Source organism: Zootoca vivipara, chromosome 15 (genome assembly GCF_963506605.1).
Source record: "Zootoca vivipara chromosome 15, rZooViv1.1, whole genome shotgun sequence".
NCBI classification, from domain to species: domain Eukaryota; kingdom Metazoa; phylum Chordata; class Lepidosauria; order Squamata; family Lacertidae; genus Zootoca; species Zootoca vivipara.
In genome coordinates, this window is record NC_083290.1 from 17,052,374 (window position 1) to 17,077,650 (window position 25,277).

The 25,277-nt window shown below is 53.0% G+C and overlaps 2 protein-coding genes across 3 annotated transcripts; one reads left to right on the top strand and one right to left on the bottom strand.

Annotated features, from left to right (window-relative positions):
- The first annotated feature begins 1,033 nt into the window (after nt 1–1,033).
- On the top strand, nt 1,034–7,284 carry LOC118097271 (tricarboxylate transport protein, mitochondrial). The gene is made up of 9 exons (XM_035140003.2): nt 1,034–1,179; nt 1,780–1,887; nt 2,422–2,521; nt 3,650–3,788; nt 4,209–4,293; nt 4,765–4,869; nt 4,992–5,107; nt 5,191–5,264; nt 6,503–7,284. The coding sequence occupies exons 1-9, from the start codon at nt 1,077–1,079 to the stop codon at nt 6,615–6,617; spliced, it is 945 nt and encodes a 314-aa protein (XP_034995894.1). The 5' UTR covers nt 1,034–1,076; the 3' UTR covers nt 6,618–7,284.
- Nucleotides 7,285–7,293: 9 nt separating this feature from the next.
- On the bottom strand, nt 7,294–19,661 carry SMTNL2 (smoothelin like 2). 2 transcript variants are annotated; one of them, XM_035139913.2, is made up of 9 exons: nt 19,224–19,661; nt 15,089–15,179; nt 12,938–13,168; nt 11,760–11,822; nt 10,944–11,010; nt 10,648–10,821; nt 9,905–10,022; nt 9,437–9,588; nt 7,294–8,562 (listed from the first exon to the last, which is right to left on the bottom strand). In XM_035139913.2, the coding sequence occupies exons 1-9, from the start codon at nt 19,656–19,658 to the stop codon at nt 8,436–8,438; spliced, it is 1,458 nt and encodes a 485-aa protein (XP_034995804.1). In that variant the 5' UTR covers nt 19,659–19,661; the 3' UTR covers nt 7,294–8,435. The 2 variants fall into 2 exon arrangements, with proteins under 2 accessions (XP_034995804.1, XP_034995803.1); XM_035139912.2 differs by having other exon boundaries at nt 11,760–11,831.
- Between the last annotated feature and the right edge of the window lie 5,616 nt (nt 19,662–25,277).

Sequence of the window (25,277 nt, forward strand, 5' to 3'; positions counted from 1 at the left end):
CGCGAAGCCTGGAAAACCGAGAGGGCGGCGTTTCTACCACTGGCCAGGACGGGGAGGACGGGCGCTCGGCACATGCTCAAGGCCCCGCTGGTTCTCCAGGAGAAGTGGAAAGCAACTGGAGTTATTATTATTGTAGTGTGGGGAATGAAGGCCATGATAGAGGCATTTATAAAATGACGCGTGGTGTGGACAGAGGACGGCTTTTCTTCCCCTCTCGTAAGACAAGAAATCTGCGACCCTCCAAAGACACTGAAGGGTTGATTGATTGAATTTATAGCCCACCTTTTTCTCCAAGGAGCTCAAGATGGTGTACATGGTTCTCCTCACCCTCTTCTTTTAGTCCCCACAACAACCCTCTAAGGTAGGCTAGGCTGAGGCAGTGACTGGCCCTCAATGAGCTCCATGGCCGAGTGGGGATTTGAACCCTGATCTCTCCCAGGTGCTAATCCAACTCGTTTAACATCTATGCGCGCGTGTATGTGTGTGTGTATATATATTTGTTATTATTGTACTCTTGCGTAGCAGGGTTAGACAGACAAAAGGAAGGCCCTTCACAGTAGCGCAGTTAACCTGTAAAAAGAGGATTATAATTCCTGGAGGACAATAAGACTACTAAAGGGCTAACTAGCCATGATGGAGGCTGTGCTCTGCTGCCTTCGCCATCAGAGGAGGCAGCGTTCACTCTAGTTGTCGGTCTCTACTGTCATCCGTGTCGTGCTTCCTTCCCGCTATTGAGCAACCAGGGTGGCTAAAGAGAACCTTCCTATTCAGGACCACTAAAGTATATGACTGTAGGGCGGGGGGCAGCAAAAGTCCCTTCTTAAAGCATCGCCTTGCGCATGCGCCAATGGCAGCCGAATGTGGTGGGGGGAGGGAAGCATCCCACTCGGCCACCCGACTTCGCCAGTGTGCTCAGCCAATCGCATGCTCTCTGGGCCTCGCAGCTGCCAATCCGCGTGCCCCCTGAGGCTGGCTCGAGCGGCCCGCGCCATCTATTAATATTCATGATGGGCTTATGAATATTGTAATCGAGCCGAGGAGCCGCCTCAGCCTCACAGTCGCCTGGGCGTGTCGGAATGGCCGAGACCTCGGAGCCTGGCGGGGCTCGAGCCCCTCCGGTCGCCGCCGCCGCCCCCGGCCGGCCCAAATTGACCCACCCGGGCAAGGCGATCCTGGCAGGTGAGACAGAAACGGCCGCGGCGGCCCCTCCCCCCCACCCATTTTCCATCCCCCGGATGGGCGGGCGCAGAACACACTGCGGTGCGGAATGAGGGGAGAGGAGAAGAACGTCCCTTTGGTTGACGGCGCGACCTCCCTGTCCCACCGGCGCGGGCGGGTTGGTATCCCTTCTCCGTGTCTCCTCCTCGCCTTTGGCCCCCGGGAGCCCCTCTCTGGCCTGGAGGCTGAAGGGTGGGTGGAGAGAGAGCCCTTCAAAGGACCGTGTTGCTCAGTGGGCACAGCACCTGCTTCTATCTGCAGAAAGCCCCCGACGCAGCATCTCCAGGGGTGGGAATGGGAGAGAACCTCCCGACGGGCACCCTAGAGAGGCGCTGCCAGTCAGTGCCGGCAATGCTGAGCTAGGCGAACCGTCATCATCGCCCTCCTTTGCTGCAACGCGGCTTCCTCTGCTGCCCAGAACTGACTCTTTTGAAGCACCACCTGCCCTGCAGAGCAGGACACAGCAGGCTGACTCTTCGGGCACGGAGCATCCATATTTTCTCCACGCAGATCAGGGCCCAGCTCACTGATGCCTCGCCCCCTTTTCTCTCTCTTGCTCAGGCGGCATTGCGGGGGGCATCGAGATCTGCATCACCTTCCCCACGGAGTATGTCAAGACGCAGCTGCAGCTGGATGAGAGGGCCAACCCACCGCGCTACAGGAGCATTGGTCAGCCACCCTTTCCACCCCTTGGAGCAGGCTGGCCAGAGTCCCAATGCCTTTGCCTGGGGGGGTAGACTAGATGACCCTTGGGGATCCCTTCAAAGTCTACAATTCTATGACTGGCTGCCCTGACCCCCTACTGGGACTCCCTTCCTTGTTCTGGTTTTGTTTAGACCCAGTCTCCCTACCCAAGGCAGGTTGGTGGGTGGACCTAATATCTTCTCAGGCACTTGTTGTTAGATTCAGCCCTTTTTCTTCCCCCAACAAATATATCTCCACCTGACCCCCTCCTTGTGATCTAGTTGGGCCACACCCCCTCTTTGCAGACTAGCAAATGAAGCAGAGGCCTGGGAAGCGTTCCTCTGAAAGGAGCACATATCCCCCTTGCAGCTGAGTGATCACAGACCCTCTGCCTTGCAATGACTTCGGATCCCCTTTCCAGAACTGTACTCAAGCCAGGAGCTCCAGGCAGCACTCGCAAGTGAGCCAGTCCGCATTCTGCATCTCCTGTGCTCACAGTCTTTGGTGCCTCCCTTGCAGGGCACTGTGTGAGACTGACTGTCCAGGACCATGGCTTCAGGGGGCTGTACAGGGGCCTCAGCTCCCTGCTGTACGGCTCCATCCCGAAATCTGCTGTCAGGTAGGCACCTGCTGCTCTTTCTTGACGACATCACCCTGTTGGCTTTTCTCAGACTTGCACACAGGGGCCAAACAGCACCCAAACAGAGAGCAGTCCAAATGCACTCACTAGAGCAGTGGTTTTCAACCAGTATGCTGTGGCACCCTGGAGTGCCTTGGATGATGGTCAGGGGTGCCACGGGCAACACTGGGCTCTGCCCCTCTTCCTTTCCCCTCCCTCCTCTGTTGCCCTCTCCCATCTCTGCCTCCGGAAGGCTTGCACAGCTGTTTATTGCAGCAGTCCTGCCTATAAGGATTCATCACATCCTGGATATAGTCTTTTTGCACCGCTGCCTTTGGGCAAGAGATACAGAACAATCAAATCAAGAACTCAATAGATTAAAAAACAGTTTCTATCCAAGAGCTATAACCATCTTAAATGCTGTAACTAAATAATATGATCTTGGGGAGTTGTGACGGGTGTGTATGTGTGTGGCTGTAATTGTGTTTTTGTTTTGTTTTTATGGGATGGCATTCAATTTTGTTATACTATGTACAATGTACAATAAAGTATGTATCTATCTATAAACTCTTCAGGCAAAGGATGCCTCTGGGAGGCACCTCTCTTTGCGGCGGAGGGGGGAGCAGTTCAGGGACCAGGGGTGGCGGCAGCAGCAGCAGCTGCCCAGAGAACTCCCAAGAAGAGGGGAGAAGAGAGGAGACTGAGGGAACACTCCACAAGGGAGGGTGTCCAAAAAAGGTTGAGAGGCTGCCAGCTCTGCAGGCAAGGGGTGACATAACGGGGCTCCTGAGCCCCACAGAAAGAATGTAGTTGGTCGAGGGAGTCGTGGACTGAAAAAGGTTGAAAACCTCTGCACTTCATCACCCCCCTTCCCCCCACCAGCTGTCCATCTTAGGATGGACAGATCTAAGATGAACTCCTGTCTTCTTAAGACAGACGGACCCCTGCAGATGGTAGCAGACTCTCCTTCATGGAAAGTTTTAAAGCAAAGGTTGGGTGTCCATCTGTCAGGGATTCTGTAGTTGTGATCCCTGCATTGGGTTGGGCTACTTGCCTCCCGGGGGATCCCTTCCAACTCTACAATTCTACGATCCCAAGACACAGTTTGAGCCCCCTGGTTTTCTGCAGGTTCGGGATCTTTGAGGTCCTCAGCAATTCTGCCAAGGACCCTCAAGGGAAGCTGGACAGCAAGAAGAGTTTGTTGTGTGGCCTCGGGGCTGGCGTGGCGGAGGCCGTGGTGGTAGTCTGTCCCATGGAGACCATCAAGGTAGGTGGAGCTCCAAGTATTGGATGTATCTCATGGCAGAGGCCAGCGGGAATGAATGTGCCCCCACCCATAGACATGGAGTTGTGCCCTTCGTTGGGGGGGGGGGTCCTGTCATGTGTGCATGACGCCACACCCTCTTCTCGTAACATTACCTACCTGTGAGGTAGGTCTGGCTGTTGACCTGAGGTCACGCAGGAAGTTTTGTGGCTCAGTGGATATAATTTTCTGAACCCAGGTCTCCCTGATTGCAGCGAGGTACCCTGTGCTAAGCACTCCACCACCCAGGCCGAGCTTGATGCGCCATTTAGAGCACATTCTCGGTGTGGCAGGCCCTCCTTTTCTCCTATTCCATTTTCGCCTTTGGATTAGGCAAGGGATAAGTTTGGTGCTGAATCTGTTATTCTTCGTTGCCATTTGCAGGTGAAGTTCATTCACGATCAGGGGTCCCTGACACCCAGGTACAGAGGCTTTTTCCATGGAGTTCGGGAAATTGTGCGGGAACAAGGTAAGCTGGAGCGGAAATGTAGGCAGCTGCGTTTGTCTCTGCAGCAGAATAACAAATAAAGCCCTAGTTACAGCTCCTTAGTGGTGAATTCTGCCACAAAGACCCCACCTGGACTCCTGTCTGGTTCTGGGCACCCCAGTTTAAGGAGGCTACTGGCAAGCTGGAAAGTGTTCAGAAAAGGGCAACTAACCACTACACCATGCTGGGTTTTTTCTGCATGCGAAGCAGATGCTCTACCATAGAATCATAGAGTTGGAAGGGACCCCCAAGGGTCATCCAGTCCAACCCCCTGCAATTCAATGCGAAAGCACCGGGCTATGGCATTTTCCTGAAAATGGAGGAAGCTTTGACACAGGGGTGTCTGCCACACAGAAACCTCTAAACTCTCTCTTGGCCCGAGGCCAGGTGGACTTGAAGGAAACCAGGCAGCAGCCGCCCCCTAACCAGAGCTCCCCATTCTCTACCCTGCAGGCCTGCGTGGGACCTACCAGGGCCTCACGGCCACCATCCTCAAGCAAGGCTCCAACCAGGCCATCCGCTTCTTCGTCATGACCTCCTTCCGCAACTGGTATCTAGGTAAGAAGGCGCTCAGCTAAGCCGAGGATGAGCTTTCTTTATCCCTGTGCTGCTGCTGGTGGTAGTCCTTTCCTGCATCAGCCTGAATGCCTCTTTCTCTGCCCTTCTGCTGGGCCTGGCAGGGGACGACCCCCACAGGGAGATGAACCCGTTTGTCACGGCTGCGTTTGGGGCCACTGCGGGAGCAGCGAGCGTCTTTGGCAACACCCCCCTGGATGTCATAAAGACCAGGATGCAGGTGAGGGCACCCCCAGCCACCTCTGGGAAGGGGCTGGATTTCAGCTGCTCTTAACTCCAAACCTCCCTCTTCTCTTTCTCAAGGGGCTGGAAGCATACAAGTACCGAAACACCATGGATTGTGCCTACCAGATCCTGAAAAACGAGGGCCCTTTGGCGTGAGTGAGGCTAAACTGGCCGCCTTCATCTTAGCTGACTTGCACTGGGGCTCTTTTGTCTGCGTTAGGCCTTTATCTCACTCTCTCTCCTCTTTGGCGACTCAGTGGTGTTTTAGCCTTAACAACAATCTTACGAGGTAGGTCAGGCCTAGATATACTGACTTTACCAAGGCTGCTTAATTAGCCTTGAGGCTGAGCAGTGATTTGAATCCAGGCCTCTTCTCCCATCTCCCACACTGGACTTTAGTTCTCCAGTTTATCTTCTGCAGTTCTTGTGGCTGCAGCCTTGACTGCCTGAGCCCTTCTATCCCAGCTCCATCACTGAGATCACCTGCAGTAGCATCACTGGTCAAAGAAACTGAGCCCTTGGTATTGCATCAGCCCAGTCCTGTGGAACTCTCTGAAACTGGAGATTCAGTAAGCACCTTTCGTGCCAACATTTAAATGCCTGCTGAAAGCTTTTCTATTCTGCCAGGCCTGTGCAAGCAATTAGAACACACACCCTTCCACAATGGCTAGTTGGTGACTGTTTAAAACTGTTTTTATGGTTTTGTTTCTATATACCACTTTGATTTTTTTGATTCAGTGGTATAGAAGTATTTTTATAAATAAAAAATACAGCCTGGGAGGCAGGATACTGTCTGGCATTTTCTCCGCTTCCCTCTTCTCACATTTGCCATAAGACACACTGCCAGTTCTGAGTTGTTGACATATGTGATGTAGCACAAGAGGCATTCCCCCTGCCTCCAAGAGTTCTCTGCCTTCCCTTGCATGATGTCCCTACCTGGAGCTGCTGAGTCTGCAGGCAGCCCACTCATTTAATTAGTATAGAACTGTAGAGTTGGAAGGGACCGCCGAGGGTCCTCTAGTTGAACCCCCTGCAATGCGGGAATCGCAGCTCAAGAATCCGTGACGGATTTGTTTAAAAACCTTATTTGTGGCTTTCATCCAGTGCGTCCAAAGTAAGTGTGTGTGTGGTTCTCTTTCCTTTTACCACTGCCCATTTTATCCACAAAGCAACCCTGCGAGGTAGGCCAAGCCAAGAGATGGTGACTGACTCTCCCTGCTCACCCAGAGAGCCTAAATAGCTGGGCTGGGTTTTGAACCCAGGTCTCCTTGGTCCAGCACCTCCGAGTCTCCACCCACTAGCTGCTGTCTGATGTTGGGTTAACCGGGGGGTGGTGGGTGGCAACCTGTTGAAAACACTTTTCTGACTTTGGGATCTTTCCCTTTCACAGGTTCTACAAAGGGACAGTCCCCCGCCTCGGCCGGGTCTGTCTGGATGTGGCCATCGTTTTTGTCATTTACGAGGAGGTGGTGAAACTTCTCAACAAGGTCTGGAAAACCATGTGAGGCTCTTCGGGTGCAGGAGGGGCTGGCGGGCGAATCCCCGTCCCACCCACAGCTCCCCTTTCCTCTCCCTTCCCTCCCACGCAGGAGAGGGGGAAGCCTTGTAAGATCAGAGGTTCCCCTCTTCCAGGATAGCCCCCCAGCAAAAGGGTCACCTTGCTCTTATTAACCTTGCCCACCCCACATTCTCTGGGAACACTGAACGGTACTCCAAAATGCTTCCAGCTCAAGCGCCACATGGCTTTCATATGCCTATTTATGGTCAGGAGCGCATACTCTTCCTGCTACCAATTCCAGGGGTGGGGAGAGGTGCCGTCCACTCCAAGTCAGCTGTTGTCAGTGTGTTTCGGGAACAGGTGCATTACAGGAGAGAGGCTTTGCATTGCAAGCTCAAGCCAGGCACAGCAGCCCCACCCCCCTCCTTTAGAGAGGACAGAGCCTGCCTGCAGCCATTCGCACGTGCAGAGAAGTTGGATTTGTTCCTGCTGAGGGCGATTCCTCGCCACTCTAGGAAGGAGCCATTGCACCCATTTCGAGGAAAGCCGTTGCGTGTTTCTGATGTTTGTGCCTTTTTAAGTCTGTCTCTTTTTCTAACTTAGTTGCCGCTGTTATTTAAGGCTGACTTGATGTTTACAAGTTCATAAATGTTGCTTTTCGGAATAAAAGGACGAAGACCAAACAAGAGCTGCCTTTTTATATAGAGAGAGAGGATTAGAAATGGCCATCTGTACAGAGCCAGGCATTATATATATATATGTATGTATAAATATCAGCAAGGAAGCCTTAGCCCAAAAGGCTCGGAGCAGCTCTTGCTGGCCTGAGCAAGCCGGGGAGCACCTTTTTTGGGGTGGGTCAAGGTGGGGGTAGTGGGTGCACCTTCATCGGCCTAGCAGAACTAAGGAGCCCTCCTCCACAGGGTGCAGAATTTTAGGGCTCATTTTCAAGCTGGGAGGGGGGCTGTTTGGGACAAGAGGTCCTGCTCAGTTTCCATATTTGGGGAACTATGCAGAGCCTTCTGCCCTCTAACCCCCTGGGATCTTCAGGCTGGCTTCAACTATGTCCAAAGCAGGGAGACAAGAGTGAACACACACAGAGAGACACACACACACATACAAACAGTGTGGCCTGCCTTGAAGGTGGGAAATGAAAGTGGGACAAAGAGGAGCCAGGCTGGTCTTGGCAATCTGGCTTGTGGCTCCTGTGGCAAGTGGGGCAACTGGTTCAGCTCTCAGCTTGGCCACATGGACTGTTGCACCTTGGAGTTGGGCAGCAGAAGCAAAGTTGCCTTCACAGTAGAAGTAAAAAAGGGACTGGGCTGCCCAATGCCGAACACACACACACACACACACTCACAGGCTGGGGGGGGTTCCTTCAAGAACTTACCCCTGGCCGCATCTAGCACCTGGTATCCAGCCTCTGCTACTAACCTCAACTCAAGAAAACAGGGCTCAGGGGTGGGTGAGAGGATGGCACTGAGCTCTGTTGGCACACATGATGAAGGCAGTTTCCAGGCACAGGCAGACACCCCTGGAGGCCTGTGCCAAATGGAGGAAAGGGCAGCCTAAGCACCTCCTCCAGCCTCAGCTGGCTGGAGAGATCAAGAAACCTCTGCCTCGACCAGCCAGCCCTGCCGCCACAACCCATTGGCACTGGGCTTGGGGCGGTGGCAGCCTCTGCCCACCTGGGGCCTCCCTCCATGGCAACGCAGGAAGAAGAGGTGGGCACAGGGGAAGGAGCAAGTGTTTGCTCTTCTGGCGAGCGCAGCGCCACAACCCTCTTGGCAGGCGGCTGGGGCTGCTCCCTTCATGGCCTGGACTGGCTTCATTCAAAGCGCCGGAGGTGGTTGTAGAGGGACTGGACGTAGGTGAAGACGCACATGGGGTCTGGCTTGCGGCCCATCAGCATCATGTCGTCCACTTCGATCAGGCGGTCGCAGCCAGCCATTTTCCTGCAAGAGGCAGCCGAGTCAGAGGAAGGAGAGAGAGAGAGAAGGACATTGGAAGAGCCTGATGATCAGGCCAAAGGGGCCCCATCTAGTCCAGCATCTTGTTCTCACAAGTCCAGCATCTTGTTCTCACTAATAGCCCTCTCCTCCTCCGTGACCTTGCCCAATCCCCTCTTTTATTTATTTTTTTAAAGGTATTTTTATTGGTTTTATATACACCTCAATCCCCTCTTTTAAAGCCATCCAAGATGATCACTTCCTCCTGTGGCAGGGAGTTCCACAGTTGAACTCCACGCTCCATGAAATGCTTTTTCTCTGTACTGAATCTTCCTATGTGCAACTTCATTGCATGTTCACAAGTTCTGCAGCATTTCCTAAACTTCTTGCGTGCCTTTTCTCCAAGCAAAAAGTCCCAAACGCTGCAACTGTTCCTTATAAGGGAGTCCCAGAATTGTAAGTTGGAAGAGACCCGAAGGGCCATCTAGTCCAACCCCCTACAATGCAGGAACGGTGCCCACAACTATCCCTGGTTAGCAGCCCGACACACTGACCCATTGCACCACCTGAGTCGTTGCACCCCCTTGATCACTTGGGATGCCTTATTCTGGACCTTTCCCAATTCCTGAACTGTACCGTTTTTCAAATGTGGTCTTTCCTCAGACCTCCCTGCAAAGGAGGCTCAGCTGGGCTTGCCCCAGGCCCTCCCATCTCACAGAACATTTTCTCTCCCCGCCCCCTGCCCTGCAAGCCCTCCCCAAATGTCAGGCGCGGGCTATAAATGCCACAGTCTTAACAGGAGAGCCTGTACAACCAATCTCTGTGCCCCCTAAGGGTGAGCCTCTAGCCCAGGCAGCAGGGGAGGCTGCAGCCAACTTACTCCGCCGTGCTGAAGGCCACTTCAAAGTTCTCCTTGCGCTTGGAGGGGTCTCGTGCCTGGTAGTCAAATTCCTCCGGGAAGAAGGAGTGGACCAGGGCACAGAATGCCATCCCATCGCTCCAACTGGAGGAGAAGTTCTGCAGGTCGATGTGCTGCAGCCGGGGCGGGGAGGGGGGCAGAGGTTAGAAGGAAGGAACGCTCTGTGCTATCAGGGTTACGAAGCCCCCATCCCTTTCAGAACAGGCCATGGGGCTCTACAAGAGTGAAGGAGGGAAACAGTGAGATGGGGGATCCCTACTTGGCCATCAAGTTGGCTGGGTAAAACCTTGGGGATCAAGCCTTGCCTCTCAGCCTAGCCTACCCCGCAGGGTTGTGAGGATTAAATGAGGAAGAGGGAGACTCCCATACACCACCCAGAGCTCCGCAAAGGAGGAGGTGGGAGATGCAGGCAACGGAATAAACAAATACCTTGTAGCCGATGGTTTTGGATCGGCACCAGTCGAGAAGGATCTGCTTGATGCTGCTCGCACTGGCGACCCCAAAGCTCTGCGACCGCTTCAGCTTGGCCCGCCCCTCCCCTTTGCCCCTGCAGGGAAGAGCAGAGAATTGTAGAGTTTGAAGGGACCACAAGGGTCATCTAGTCCAACCCCCTGCAATGCAGGCGTCTTTTGCCCAACATGGGGCTCAAACCCACCACCCTGAGATTTAAGAGTCTCATGCTCTACCAACTTAGCTATTCCCAGTGTGGAGGCACGGCACAGCCATTGGGGCTAGTAGCTGTCAACAGCAGTCTCCTCCATGAGCTGGACTGTGGCTGCCACGAGAGTTTTGGTCCCGCCTTTGCTCGCAGGAAATTTGACCATCTCGGTCACCCTCCTCTGCACACCTTCCGGCTTGTCAATGTCCTCCTTAAACTGTCATGCCCAGAACTGGACACAGTATTCCAGGTGTGTTATGACTAAGGCAGTAATAATACTATTACTTCCCTTGATCTGGACACTAGACTTTGGTTGATGCAGCCTAGAATTGCATTAGCCTTTCTTGCTGCTGCATCACACTGTGTACTCACATTCGGTTTCTGGTCTACTAAAGCCCCTGGATCTTTTATGCATGTACTGCTGTCAAGTCAGCTGTACCCCCATTTTATACATGTGCATATAGATATGCACCCCTCACAGCTACAAATCGGGACCACGGGAGGCGCCACATACTTCCCGCTGTCCTGCTCAAACTTCTCAAAGAGGGCCTTCCTGGCCTGCGTCCCAGAGGTCCGGGGCAGCGTCTGAGACCTCACCAGCTCTCTCCGTTTCTCCACCTGCCTGTGGACCGTGGGGGGTGGGGAGTGGGATTTCGGGGCTCCATCCCGCTGGTTGTCCGCAACAATGCTGTCAGAACAAGAGAAAAAGGCAAATGTCCCGTTAAAAGAGAGCTACAGATGATCAATCCTTTTGAAGGTGGGGGGGGTCCCTGAACGATGCCTCTAAGCCCCCCAGCCCCAAAGCCTCACCTTTCACTAGCCTGGTGGGCTCCGTAGGTTACAGCTGACACTGACTTTGTCACAGAAGAGAATTTCTCTGCGGATAAAATGAAATGAATGAGGGTGAAGGCATTTTGGTGTTGTGTTGTTCCTAACCCCACCCCCCATTTACAGAACTCCTGCCCAGGGAACAATTGGCTTTTCCACTCCCCAAAATTCCTTATAGACACATGTGCCCAGATCCCTTTAAAGTATTTATTGCTGCTGGTTAACCAGGCTCATAAACAGAGACTCCTCTTTGCTACCCAAGTCCATCTCCTCCAGCCTTTGCGGATGCAAAGGTCCATCAATTAGCCTAGCTAAAGCAAGGCCTGGTGTTTTGAGTGTCATGCAGATCCATGTAGCAGTGGCCCATAAGAGCATAAGAAGAGTCCATTGGATCAGGCCAATGGCCCATCTAGTCCAGCATCCCGTTCTCACAGTGGCTGACCAGGTGCCTATTGTGGGAAACCCACAAACAGGACCCGAGCTGCCATTGTGGCTAGTTGCCATCCATAGCCCTCTCCACTATGAATTTGCCTAGCCCTTTAACGCCATCCAAGTTGGTGGCCAACACTGCCTGCTGTGAGTGGGAGCCAGTTCCATGGCTTAACCTTGTCCTGCATTTGCTCAAGTCACTTTATCTCAGTGAGCCCTGAGCAGGGTTAGGATTATGGCGTTGCCAGGCAGGCAATTGGGCCTGCCAGCACCTCCAGCCTTGGGGTGGCCCCTGAATTCACCTCCATACTGTAATTATGGAAACCCCTTGTTGTAAACAGCAGGGCGGGGCGAGGGAAGCTGGCTGACCTGAGGTGACGGCGGCGCTTCCGGTCCTCGTGGAACTTATGCTCCAATTCTTTACTGCGCTTACTGCGCTCACTGCAAAGAAGCAGAAGTTAGAAGCCTGCAGGTTTGGTTTTCATGCTAAAGAATGCAGGTGTGTCTTTATCGCAAAGCCACCAGGGTATGTGAAGACCCAGGATCAGACCCAGGCTGATGGAACAGGAGGGTAGGCCTCCCCCCCGCGCTGGCAAATGTGTTTGAACAGCTGCAGGGGGACCCCCTACAACAGGCATAGGCAAACTCGGCCCTCCAGATGTTTTGGGACTACCTTATTTTTTGCTCCATAAGACACATTTTTCTCCTCCTAAAAAGTAAGAGGAAATGTCTGTGCGTCTCAGCAGCTGATTGCAAGAAATCAGGGAAGGAGATAAGAGACGCTAGCTCCCTTCCCAGCCCAGACCCCTTGCCCAGCCTCCATTGTTGTCTTTCCCCAGCTGACATGTGACTGGCTGGTTAGATTATCTGACTGGAAACTGTAGAAATGACTCCCTTTCCTTTCCTAAAGAAGCTGCAGAACTGTGAGTTGAACCCATAAAAACAGGATTCCCCCCCCCCTTTGCAAGATAAGCTCAACAACTTTGAGCTGATCCTCAAAAATGGCGCTTCCCCCCTTTGAAAAAAAGCTACATAACTGTGAGCTGATCCTCAAAAAAGTGGAGCTTTCCCCCTTTGTAAAAAAATTGCACAACTGTGAGCTGATGCTAAAAAAACAGGGTTTTTCCCATTTGCAAAAGAAGCTGCACAACTTTGAGCTGATCCCCCCCAAAAAACAGGGCTTTCCCCCTTTCCTCCTCTAAAAATTAGGTGCGTCTTATGGAGCGAAAAATACGGTACAACTCCCATGATCCCTAGCTAACAGGACCAGTGGTGAGGGATGGTGGGGAATTGTAGTCCCAAAACATCTGGAGGGCTGAGTTTGCCTATGCCTGCCCTACAACTACCAATAACTCCAGAGTAAACATATATTTAAAGGGCCAACCCCCAGCACAAGCCCTCCTGGGAATCCTGCTGTGGTCTGGGGCCACCAGGAAGGATGCATGACACTCACGGGTTGCCTTGGGGGTGAGGCCCTCAAAGGCTGAAGGGAGTCACATGCCTCCCGCTGCCACCAGCCACCGGCCGGGTTCCTACTCTTCTTTTACCTCCTTGGCTTGATGTTTTCGACACAGCCTCACTCGGCTGCCCTCCAGGAACATTTGGCGAGATGGGCAACAGCGTGGTTTCTCCCGAGTAGGTTTCCGACACTCTGGTGACGGAGGTCACAGGAAGGTGCGGCTTCCGCAGACTCACTGCCGGCTCGTGGGCCTCGGGAGAGGAATTCGGCCGGTGAAGAGGAGGAGGAGGAGCTGATTCCTGGGCGAGCCTGGCCAGGCCTGGGGGGGGGGTGGTACGGGGAGAGATGCAAAAGTAGACTGAGTGCAAAAGACACTACTGGAGCTCTGCATGCTCATAGTGAACAGTGAAGAAGCCCAGCTCACGTTAATGGAAAAATTCTAGACCATCCTCTGAAGGAGGAGGGGTCCCTCCAAGCAGTTTACAACGTCTTGTTTTCTCCTTCTTCTGAGATTATTATCATTTCCTGCAGCTGACACAAAAATGCTATTGCTTCAAACTACCGGGAGCGAGGACGGTGGCGAGAAGAAGAACAGAATTGTAGAGTTGGAAGGGACCTGAGGATCATCTAGTCCAACCCCCTGCAATGCAGCAGTACGCAGCTGTCCCATACGGATGGGGATCGAACTTGCAGCCTTGCCATTATCAACACTTAATAGCTCTAACCAACTGAGCTTCCCAGTGCTGAACATGTGTGTATGTGGCCCCCCTCCAGGACACAATGCTGCTTTTGCCAAACTAGAGATCCGCCTCCTGGCATCCTGTTCTGACGGTGGCCATCAGATGCCTCTTTTGTGAAACATACAAGCAGAGGTTGAGCTCAAGAGCACTCTCACCCCTCCTGAGGTTTCCAGCAACTGGTATTCAGAAGTATTGCTGCCTCCAACTGCGGAGGCAGAGCCGGGCCATGGTGGCTAGCAGCCACGGATAGCCCTCTTCTCCTCCATGAATCGGCCCAATGGGGACCTGCTATGGGGAGTTGCACAGTTTAACTACGTGCTGCATGAAGAATTATTTTCTTTTCTCTGTCCTGAACCTTCCAACATTCAGCTTCACTGAACCTTTCTCCATCCACTTCCTCCAATTACGACATGCCTCATTTTATAAATCCCTATCATGTCGCCTCTCACTCGCCTTTTCTCTAAACTAAAAAGTCCTGAATGCTGCAACCTTTCCCCGTAGGGGATTCGCTCGATCCCCTTGATCATTTTGGTTGCCTTTTTCTGAACCTCGGTGTATTTAGCTGGGGGTGGCGGGCTGCCCTCCTGGATGCTGTTTGGCTTTTGCCACTGCAGAGATCCTCCTCTTTGTTGGAGAAAGCAGGCAGGACTTTGGGGGCACCTGCAATCCAGAAGCAGCAGCTCACTGCAGCAGGTGAACACCAAGGAGTTGGCTGCCCATTTCCTGATTGCCGAAGTTCCCCTGTTCTCAGGTTTGGGTGGAGGGAGGTGGTCAGAGAAGGGAGAAAGGAGGTCCCACTTTGGCCTGATGGCTCCCAGAGCAAGGCTCGCTCGACCCCGTTGGCACCTTTATGCAATCCATGACTAGTGATATTTGCTTATGCCAGGCATAGGCAAACTCGGCCCTCCAGATGTTTTGGGACTACAACTCCCATAATCCCTGACCACTGGTCCTGTTAGCTAGGGATGATGGGAGTTGTAGTCCCAAAACATCTGGAGGGCCGAGTTTGCCTATGCCTGGCTTATGCTTTTGTACTCGGAAAACTTTTCAGCCATTTCTATCCCTCCTTCATCCCCTAGGGGGATCGCAATCACAACTTTGAAAGAGAAAGAATTGAAAAAATGTTAAGAGTTCATGTTGAAAGTTGTAATTGGGTGTTTGTAAACTGCTTTGATTTTCATTCAAACACAAGCATAAATAAGCAAACAAACACCTCTGTCAAAATAATGTAGATTTAGCTCGTCTCTGGGATGGATACAGGGTAAAAGAGGGAACATGTTTAGAGACCCCATAAGTCATACCCCACTTCACCCCACAAAGGCTGCCTTGCAAGTTTGCCAGGTGTGGGGCGGGCCAAATTTGGGGCTGTTCTGGAGCACAGCCTGTCTTTCATTTAGCTGTGATTCCTGCATTGCAGGAGTTCAACTAATGACCCTTTGGGTCCCTTCCACCTCTACAATTCTAGGATTCTCCAGCAGGGAGTTCCTTGGCTTCCTTACCTCCGGAGGGCTGGTGGTGCCCATTCTCCAATGCAGCTGAGTCAGGGGCTCTCCTGCTCTTCAAGTCACTCAGATCATCTAAGTCCAAACTCTGCAAAAAGAAGAAGAAGAGACCTTTGAGAGGAGCACATGCGGGGCCAGAACCCCAAAGAGCAGAGCTTCAAAGCTTTTCAGAACACAGTTTTTTGGGGGGAGCAGGTGGTGCTTCTGAACCTCAAGTGTGCTGCTGACAGGGGCTCCCAACCCCCCCCCCAATGGACCACTTTAATTTTCCTGCGTGTTCTAACCATACACTGTGCTAAATGCTGTATGGTTTTTAATTGATACCCCAACACAACACATCCGACACTGGAAATGAACTGATGCCCCAGATGTCCTCATAAGCAGGACATGAATGCAACAGCAGCAGCCCCCTCCCCACTGATGACCCCCCCCAGTCCCTACTCTTCAGGGGCACATGCCTTCTGGCAGAGGAGTCAGAACATAAGAATCAGGGGTCAGGGCCATTGACAGCCTTTGCCTCCTCCCTGAGTTTGTCTCATCCACTCTGAAAGTCATCCAAATTGGTGGCCATCCCTTCCTCCTGAGGCAGTGAGTCCCACTGTTTGTGCTGTGTGAAGAAGGACTTTGTCTTCCCTGAATCTTTGAACCTTCAGCTTCATTGGGGTGGGGGGCTTGTTTCTAGTTGCCCACGAGAAAAAGCTGTGCACACAAAAGCTGACACATTTCTGAGAAATCATCATGTTTATCAAGCGATCTACGAAATAACAGTACAGAATAACACACACACACACAAAACACAGGATTATTTTACTTGTCACTCGTTCCAAAAATGTCTCCAAATATCAAAATGAACTTCACCTTAGCCAATCTGCAAGATCCAGGTCCTCAGTAAAACAGACTGCACTGTTGCCCACCACCACCTGTCAAGAAATTACCTGCAGCCCTTGGTACAAACTTAAGCCAGGAACTGCAACCCACTGGCATGAGGTACATCACCTGGAGAAGATGTGCCCACCTGGAATCGGGGATTTGCAAAGAGCTCCTTTCAAATATTGGCCTGGGGCCCGAAACAAGGGAAGGAGTGTCTCTCGGAGAATGTCTCTCGGAGAAAAGATTTTCTTTTCATCAGTTGAGTAACCACAGCCTCCACCACATCCAGGACACAGAGAAAAACCTCCAGGAATGAGTGATCCGGGAGGAAAGTGGTAACCTGTGCAATATGCCTGGTTGTCACCCACAGGTGGTGAAAGGAGGACCTTGGAGACAGCCACAGGGCGGGTGCCTGTAGAGCAGCTGACCAGACCAGTGCACCCACTAGGTGCTATGATCTCTGGGCTTGTCTGTGGCTGAGGGGTGAAGGGGGAATGTGGAGACCTGGACCTCACTGGCCACCCTGCAATGCCCTCCACCCACAGCTGGATTAACACTCCAAAGTGAGGCTGCCATAGAACCTTAAAAGTTGGAAGGGACCCAATGGTCATCTAGTCCAACCCCAACAATGCAGGAATCTCAGCTAAAGCACCCATGGCAGATGGCCATCCAAGCTCCGCTTAAAAACCTCCAAGGAAGGAGAGTCCAGCACCTCTTGTGGGAGTTTGTTCCACTGCTGAACAGCTCTTACTGTCAGAAAGTTTTTTTTCCATGTGTTTAGTCGGAATCTCCTTTCTTGTAACCTGAGCCCCCTCTCAACAAGGCAGCAGGAAACATTTGCCACTGCTAAGCAGCAGCTGGCCCCAGTTGCCCTGAAGCACCACCAGCGACTGCTATGAGCCCAGGATGAGCTCGCATAACATAGCGAGGGTGCGGTACTGGGAGCTCAGCCCCAGCCAACGTGGGGAGCGCCCAGAGGTGAGCTTGGAGAGAACAAAATGCAGACCCTTCTGAAGCCCCGGCTGTCAACCTCTGCTGTTGCTGAGCGTAACATAAACCAGGCCCACTCCCTGCAAAAGCCATTAATCATGCCGATGGAAAGGCCAGAGGCTGGTTGCTGGGCTGGAGGGGGGTTCCAGCTGCCTCCACTCCTCTCCCCCCTCCCCCCAAGGCTCAGCTGCCAAGGTGACGTCATGGCTAAGTGGTCCTGACAGCAGCAGGCGGCTCAAAGCAGGAGCCACCTGGAAGCAGGAGCACACAGCTGGATCACTGCATCTGCCTCCTCCACTTGGGCTTCAGAAAAACACAGCAAAGGCTGCAGGAGGGGCTGGAAGAAAATCTCCCTCAGGCCAGGGAGATAAACAACAGAAGCAGAAAGTCTCTGCGAGGTTTTGGCCCAGCAGCGGAGACGAGGCTTTGCAAAGAAAGGCAGATCAGGAGTCGGGGGGTGGGTGGGCAAGGCACGAACCTCCCCATGGAGATGGCCTTGAAGTCCCCACACCGACAGATTTGTGGCAAAAGCTGGGGCCAAACCAGCCGCCTAACCCTGCTAGACTAGATGTGCCCCCTTTGGTTTGATCTAGCAGGCTGCTCTTATGTCTTTATGGTGGTTTGGGTCAAATGAGGAGAACTGGCAGGCCAGAGGTTCCCCACTGTAGTCCAGAGACTGTGCAGCTCTGAGGAGTCATGCCATGGAGGGTGGGGCTGGAAGCAGTGTTAGAAACCCAGATATATAAGCCAGGAGCCAAAGGGCTCCTCAAACCAGGGTTGCAGTCACCAAAATGGAATATCCTAGTTGCTACTTTTGGGGGCAGAGGGCTCAAAAGTCTCAACAATAAATTTTGGTTCCTGAAATTCATTCCGATTGTGCAGATAAAAATATCACGGATAGTATTCTAAAGGATGTGTTGCTAGTGTGTGAAAAGAGGGACGATTCAAGGAGCCCCAGGTATGCAGCTCCAGGTGGTGGAGACGTCAGGTGGCATCCTGGCACCCAGGCATCTTCACTTGGTCGCAAGTGGCCGGTAGCCAGGTGCAAACTGGGCAGAAGGACAAATGGGGGTAGGACCCTGCCTGGGGCCTTGTCAGATGGGTCTTCCTGGCTCCTGGAAAGCTCCTAGCCTTTGGTCCAACCCAACAGAGCCTGATTAGTGGCTGATCTGATCTAACTTTTGTTGCATGCGGCTAGGCAAAGCTGTCTCTCCAGGAACAGTTGCTTGTTGTTATTAGCTTCTTGGGAGTCTAGTTTGCCTGTGCTTTGGGGGAAGCATTTTAACATCCATATCCCCAGATTTCCCAGCATGGGGCAATTAGTAAGCCTCCCCCACCCCGCAAAAAAGGGCAAAAGGTTATCCCCACAGGACTAAATCCACCCCATATCCAGATTGAGAAATCCCATCTCCTCCACAGGAGGTAGGGACACCAAGTCCCAAGTCATCCTTCTATTTAGGGGCTTGGCAAGCAGCTGGTCCTTAAGACATCCCCAGCCTCAACCTCTGGCCGATTCCCATGCCCCCAAGTCACCAGCTGCTTCCCTCGACTCCACTCTTGAAAAACAGCCTGGTCAGTCCTGTGCCTCAATGCCAGACCAGAGGACAGCACTACTCGTCACACATGCTCCAGGGTGCTTTCTGTCTGCACCCCAAATCCAGTACTTGTAAAAACAAGAAATGCATCCTGTGATACTTTAAAGACTGACACGTTTAGCTTTCGTGGCTATAGAGACCATTTCCTCGTGAAAAGAGTTTCTGGGGTCAGGAGCGCCCCCACTGACAGCAAGCTTTGCTCGGCCGCACAATCCCCCAGGAAGGAGGCGCCATCGTCCCCAAAACACCTCCCACGTGGTGGTGGGCGGCCGCCCTCCTGCGCCCCTCCCACGCGGAAAAGGCCACAGGGGGCGTCGGACGGAAGGCCACCAGCCCCTTCTCGAGCCAGCGCGCTCTACGTGCAAAGGCGCTCGTGCAAACATCCTGCCCGCAGCAAATCCCCCGCCCTCGAGGGTCGCTCGACGGCCGCCGCTAGGGGGGTTGGGTTCTTTCTTTCCACCTCTCTCCTTCTCCACCCCACCCCCCGTGCCAGAGCGGTACTTCTTCAAGAGAAAGGAAGAGCCCCCAAGGGTTGCTGGGTGGCCGGAGCCTCCCTGACCGTCGGGTCCGAGAGCGCGCGAGGGAGAAGGGGACAGGGGGGCCTCCAAGCCGTCGGGGCTGCTGATGCTCCTTTTAAGGCGCGATCCCACCTGCCCTCCCACTCCCATTGACCTCACCTGGCTTTTGGTGGCGAGGGAGAGCCGGGCGTGGCTGGCGAAGCGGCTGCTGCTGCTCAGCCAGGGCGGCGTCGTCGTAGGGGCTTCGGGCTCCGGACTGGAGGCGTCCGGCAGCCCCGCCGCCCGGTTGAGGGCCTCCACCTGCCGGGCCAGGCGCTCCACGTGCGCGCGCAGCTGCCGGTTCTCTTGCTGGAGCTCGGCCACGTTGTGTGCCAGCGGGTTGGCCAGGCGCAGCACTTCGGCCACCTGTCGGTCCACTCCGTTCTTGAAGGCCTGGATGTCCACGTGGATCTCGCGCACAGCGCCGCGCAGCGTCTCCTCGTAGCGACCCAGCGCCTCGCACACCGTCGCCGCATCCTGCGCGTTCAGGTCCGCCAGGTCCCCCGGCGACGACCCCGAAGAGGACTGCGCTCCCCGCGACGCGCTGACCTCCATGGCTCTAGGTTCACCCGCCTCTCTGGCCGGCCAAGCCGGACCCGGCCTTTTATAGACGGCAGGTGGGAGGGGGCAGGCCGCCGCCGCCGCCGCTCCGGGCCTGGAGAAGGATGGGTGGGCGCGCGAGAGGGAGGGAGGGAGCAAAGGCGCGCGGGGAGTGGGAGCTTTCCGGCCGCTACAGACAGCCCCCTGGGGGGGAGGAGCTGCTGGCCCGGCTCGCCTCTCCTCAGTTGTTGGGGCGCAGCTGCCAAAGCAACAATTCCTTATCGTTGGGGGTGGGAGAAGAGAGTCCTCCAAGAGAGGGGGTGCTCCGAGAGGGAGAGGACACCTGTGCGCAAAAGGAGGGGGCGGCCGGTGGACGGTTCGTCCGACAGTTCTTGGGTAGTTTTGCCAAGCAGCAAATCCCTTGGGAGGAATCTTCCTGCTGTCTTTGAATTGGCCTCTCTTAAGCCCATTTCTCAGAGGGAAGGAGAGAGGCACCCAAGAAGCATTTTCTGCAAGCTACAGAAGGAAAAGCCTTCAAGCTTTCCTGCTGGCAGGGGGAAGGAGGGCGACCCACACAGGGACCTTCCTGCCCAGTACATCTCGGGCCTTTTCCTACTGGTACACATCCTTCCTTAGCCTGTGTGCAGGCAAGCCAGCCACCTCAAGGGGAGCATGTTCCCAGGGTTGTTTCCCCCTCTCCCAGAGAGGCGGGGGCAGCTGCAACTGTATTTTCCCATCCCCAATACGGTATGTTTGGGGAAAACCTGGTGGGTACCTGGAGAAGGTTCTAATGATCCAAATTCCTTCTTTGAAATCCAGCACTGGGGAAGCCTCATCACTCTCAGATGGGCAATGTAATGGGAAAGTGGTTGGTGGGTGAGACTGTCATCTCCTAGAGGCACCTGGATGCTGCACACAAGTGTAGCTTTAAGACATCAGTGGCTGTGTATTGGCTGGGGGTCCTTCTGTTTATTTCCACCTTCATAGAAGGTCAGTGGGTGAACATACCAGCTATTCTAGTGATTGAGGCATCTGTTCTCGCCAAGTTTCTCATCTTCGGTCTACTTTTATTTCCCCAAATGCAATAGGTATGTTTATTGGACACTTAAATGTGCATTAGTTTTTTGTTTTTGTTTTTAAGAAAACCCACAACCTGATGCAAAACTGCTACACAGTTACGGTGGGCCGTGACATCACTGGCACTAGCCAGTCAAGCGCTGTGCACTTCCCACTTTTGCCACAGGTCAGCAGAACGGGAGCAACTTGCTGAGGAGGAAAGATTGCAGCATTTGGGATCTTTTAGTTCAGAGCAAGGCTGAGTAAGAGGTGACATGATACCATAGAAGTTTATAAAATTATGCATGGTGTTGAGAAAGTGGATAGAGACAAAAGGTTTCCTTCTTTTGTAACACTAGAACTTGTGGACGTGAGGCAGCGATGGCCACCAACCTTGGTGGCTTTAAAATAGGACTGACAAACTCAATGGCTGCTGGCCTCGATGGCTATGCTCTGCCACATACCAGTTGGTGGGAATCACAGTTGTGAGAGAGCTGAGGTTTACCCATGTCCAACTTGCAGGTTTTCTATGGGCATCTGGGTGGCCACTGTGAGAATAGGATGCTGGACTAGATGGGTCATTGAGCAGACCTAGCAACCTCTTCTGATATCCTTAACTGGTTCTTACTGAGGAGCTTCACCCAGGTGAGGAAGTTGCTTGTTTGACTAGCAGAAGGAGGTGCATGGGTAATCGAGATTCTCACTCAGGGCCAGATTCATTTGTTTGCAGCCTCCTGAGCCTTTGAGCAGGGAGTTGGTGAGGCACCTTCTCCACATTCATTTGCCTCCCAGAGTTATTCTGCATTCAGCTGGAACGCCAGTTCTTATTTAACTGTGCACACAATGTTTTTGTAAAGCAATAATCTCCGACGCTCTTTTGGCTGGGCTGGGCTTACTGCCTGCCATGTTTGTGACATGGCTGGACTCCAGATCACAACACTGCTCTGGACGAAGGAGTCATTAGGCAAAAAATAGCCGCCTTTGATTATATGAAGCTGTGGCTCGAAACGTTTTCTGCCAGAGGTCCAGAAGGAAAAATCCAGCACATCCCGAGAGGCTGTGAGATCATTTCAATTAAGTGTAATCAAGGCAATTAGTCTCCGTCCCACCCCCACTAATATGTATATTCAGTTGCAGTGAACTGACGTCCGCTCTTGGGCTGTTTGCTGGCAGAACTTTTTTTATTAAAAGCCACTAATCTTAGTCGGTGGAGCAACATGGAGCAAAAGGGCAGCCTGAAGGCAGTGTTGGCAAGGGAGAGGTCCGTGCAAGGGCTGCTCAGATTGTTTGAGGTGGGGAAGGATAGGAGCTTATATCAGATCCTGCCCATGCCAGCCCCATTTTCATCCTATGCTGACCTGTGGAGTTGGAAGATGAAGCCTTGTGACCCGTCGGAGGGGTTGGGTTACATCCAGCTGATGCTTCTTTCAAGGGCCCCCATTGTAAACATGCTGCGCAGAAGGCAGGAGCAGGACCTGAAAGGACACTCTGGAAATGACTCATCCCCCTGTGTTTTCTCACCCTCCTCTCCCAGGCTACTAGCCGAGATGACTATGCTCTGCCTCCACAGTCAAGAGGCAGCAATACTTCTGAATACCAGTTTCTGGAAACCACAGGAGAGGGGAGAGCTGTTAAGGCAGGCATAGGCAAACTCGGCCCTCCAGATGTTTTGGGACTACAACTCCAGTCCCATCATCCCTAGCTAACAGGGAGTCAGGGCCGGCTCTAGGTAGACCCCCGGTGGCGCAGGGCATCACGGCACCGGCCCGCCCGCTGGCCGGCCGGTCCGCCGGTTTGACGCGCAGCTGCGGCACAGGCAACCGCGCTGTGCCCGCCCACCATGCTGGGAAACGGGGGGGGCGCGCCGGAGGGATCCGTCACTCCATGGCGCCAGGGGCGCTTAAGACTGCCCTACAGGGAGTTGTAGTCCTCAAACATCTGGAGGGCCGAGTTTGCCTATGCTTGTGTTAAGGCATCTGATTGGCCGCTGTGAGAACAGGATGCTGGACTAAATGGGCCATTTTTCTGATCCAGCAAGCTCTTCTTGTGTTTTTATCTAAGGAAGCCCCTGAAACAAAATCACGAGCCCCTTTGGGTACAGTTGCACTCAAATCTCCAAGAAAAAGAAATGTCACTCTGTTGAACCGTCTTCAGATGCCAATAACCTTTTGCTCTTCAAAGCATCGCTTGAGCAGCCAGCTAGACCAGTTATCCTACTGCTGCCAAGAGATGGTGATTTCTGCATTAATCAGGCATCGTAAGAACAACCATTCAGCTCGAACAGATCATAGAGACAGGCGGCATCTTGTCCAGCATCCTGTTCTCACAGTGGACAACCTGAAGCCCCACATTGGGAAGCAGGTCTGGGAGGGACTGACATCCCCACAAACATACCCAAGGCTTGCTGGCGGTGGCTGTGGTGAGGATTACAGGCTGGAGGAAGTTGGATCAAGTCCAAGGGCTTGGCGGGATCAGGTCCTGGGCAGGAACCGGGCCCCGCTGTGCTGGAGGATCCTTCTGCAGCAAGCAGTTTTCCTCCATCCAGAAGGGGGGGTGTAGAAGGTGAATGTAGTGAATGTAGAAGGACCCTGAGCTCCAGACATTTCGTGCAGATGCTGCACCCACATTTCAATTTTTTATGCGCCACTGCTGGGGGGGGGAGAAATTTGCATTTCCAAATGGAAAACAATCTTATTGACATTTAAGCATTGCCTCCTTGCAACATAAACAACTGGAATTTAATGTCGCCAAAGTTCATGGGAATTACTCTTCCAATATGATCCGAATTGCCCTTTGAACAGTGGTGGTGAAAGCGCTTTGTTAAGTTAATTGATGTCGCTTTACCTACAGCCTTTGAAGGGCAAAATGACCATTACTCCTTGGTGAGAGGTTTTGGGGTTTTTTGCACCCTCCAGATGTAAACGGGGAAAGCTGCCTCTCAAGAACCCAGCAATGGCTCCCTCCAGGCAAAAAGCAGAGAGACCCTTCAGAAAACCCAAATATAGATCCTGCCTTCCAAGCCCTTGCAGAGGAAGGAAGGAAGGCGGAAGGAGACTGAGGAGAGCCAGAATAGCATCAAACAGATTCTCACACCAGGGCCGCAAAACTGATCCACCATCATCCCGAGAATGTTATGAGGCCTCCTGAGGATTTTAGCACCAGGCTAAAGCACATCCTAAGTCCATTTTCTGGACATCGGTTCCAAAATATTGCCCTTTTAGAGGGGGAGGGATGCATGTTGAACCTATGGACACCCTCCCCCATCTGGACTGCATAAGCTTTTCTGGTGCATAGTTAAACTATGGAACTCCCTCCCACAAGAGGCAGTGATGGCCACCAACTTGGGTGGCTTTAAAAGAGGATGAGACAAATTCGTGGAGGAGGGAAAAAGCTATTGATGGCCACTACCACAGGCAGCAATGCATCCTAATACCAGTTGCTGGAAGCCACAGGAGAAGAGAGTTACTGTTGCATTCAAATCCTGCTTTTGGCTAAAAGGATGCTGGACTAAATGGGCCATTGCCCTGCCTTGGCAGGGCTCTTTTTATAGCCCAAGTTGGTTAGAGTGTGGTGCTGATAATGCCAAGGTCACAAGTTCGATCCCTGTATGGGACAGCTGCATATTCCTGCCTTGCAGTGGGTTGGACTAGATGATCCTCAGGGTTCCTTCCGACTACAATTCAATGAGTCAGTGTTCTTGTGACCCTTAGGGTAGCAGGCCAGCCCCTCTCCACTCCGTATGCCCCCAGCCTCGCCCCTCAAGAGGAAGCAGGGATTTCCTTGGGGGGTCAGAAGTGGTGTGTGGGGGGGTGGGTGTCGAGGGAATTGGAGTCCAGGTTTGCCACATGGCACAGACACTTTAGTTGCCTGGGGCACGGAGCCTTGGCTGGCCTGGACACAAACCCTCTGCTTCTAAATCGGATGTGTATTTCTTGCCCCCCCCCCCAGCCACAAAACCAAAGAGGAGAGTGTCCCTGTCACCCGATACTCCCGAGCCCTTTCTCAGCCACTGGGCAAGAAGACTCTCCCCTACTTTGCTTGTAAATTATAGCAGAAATTTCCAAACCTGGATTGAGATTGGGGGTGGGGGGTGGGGTCAAGAGGTGCCTTTGGGCACTGGGGCTTCATAGATGGAGCCCACAAAGAGACCCTCCCTCCCACCCTCCCTCCCTCTCTGGCTTCCTTCACTCCCATGCCAGCTCCACTCGATGACAGGGGCCCAGCACTCCAGCAGCCTCATCCTTCCAGAAGTCAATATTTACTGGGGGTTGCCATGTGCAACACTAAAAGGTTAAAGTTAGCCCGTCCTGCAAGTGGAGGAGGAGGGAAGGGCATTCTGGCTGGCAGGCCAGCCTCTGAGACAGCCTAACCCAGTGATGGGCAACCTTTTGAGCTTGGTGTGTCAAAATTCGCCAAAAAACCAAGCATAACTCGGGTGGTGTGTCACTTCGAGAAAAAAACCATAACTTCGCAATATTTATTGGTTAAAAAACAAAAATGTATAATTGTAATACCGGTATACAACTGTATTTAATAAACCAAAAACTAATTATTTAACCAAACCAACCCCCCCTTATT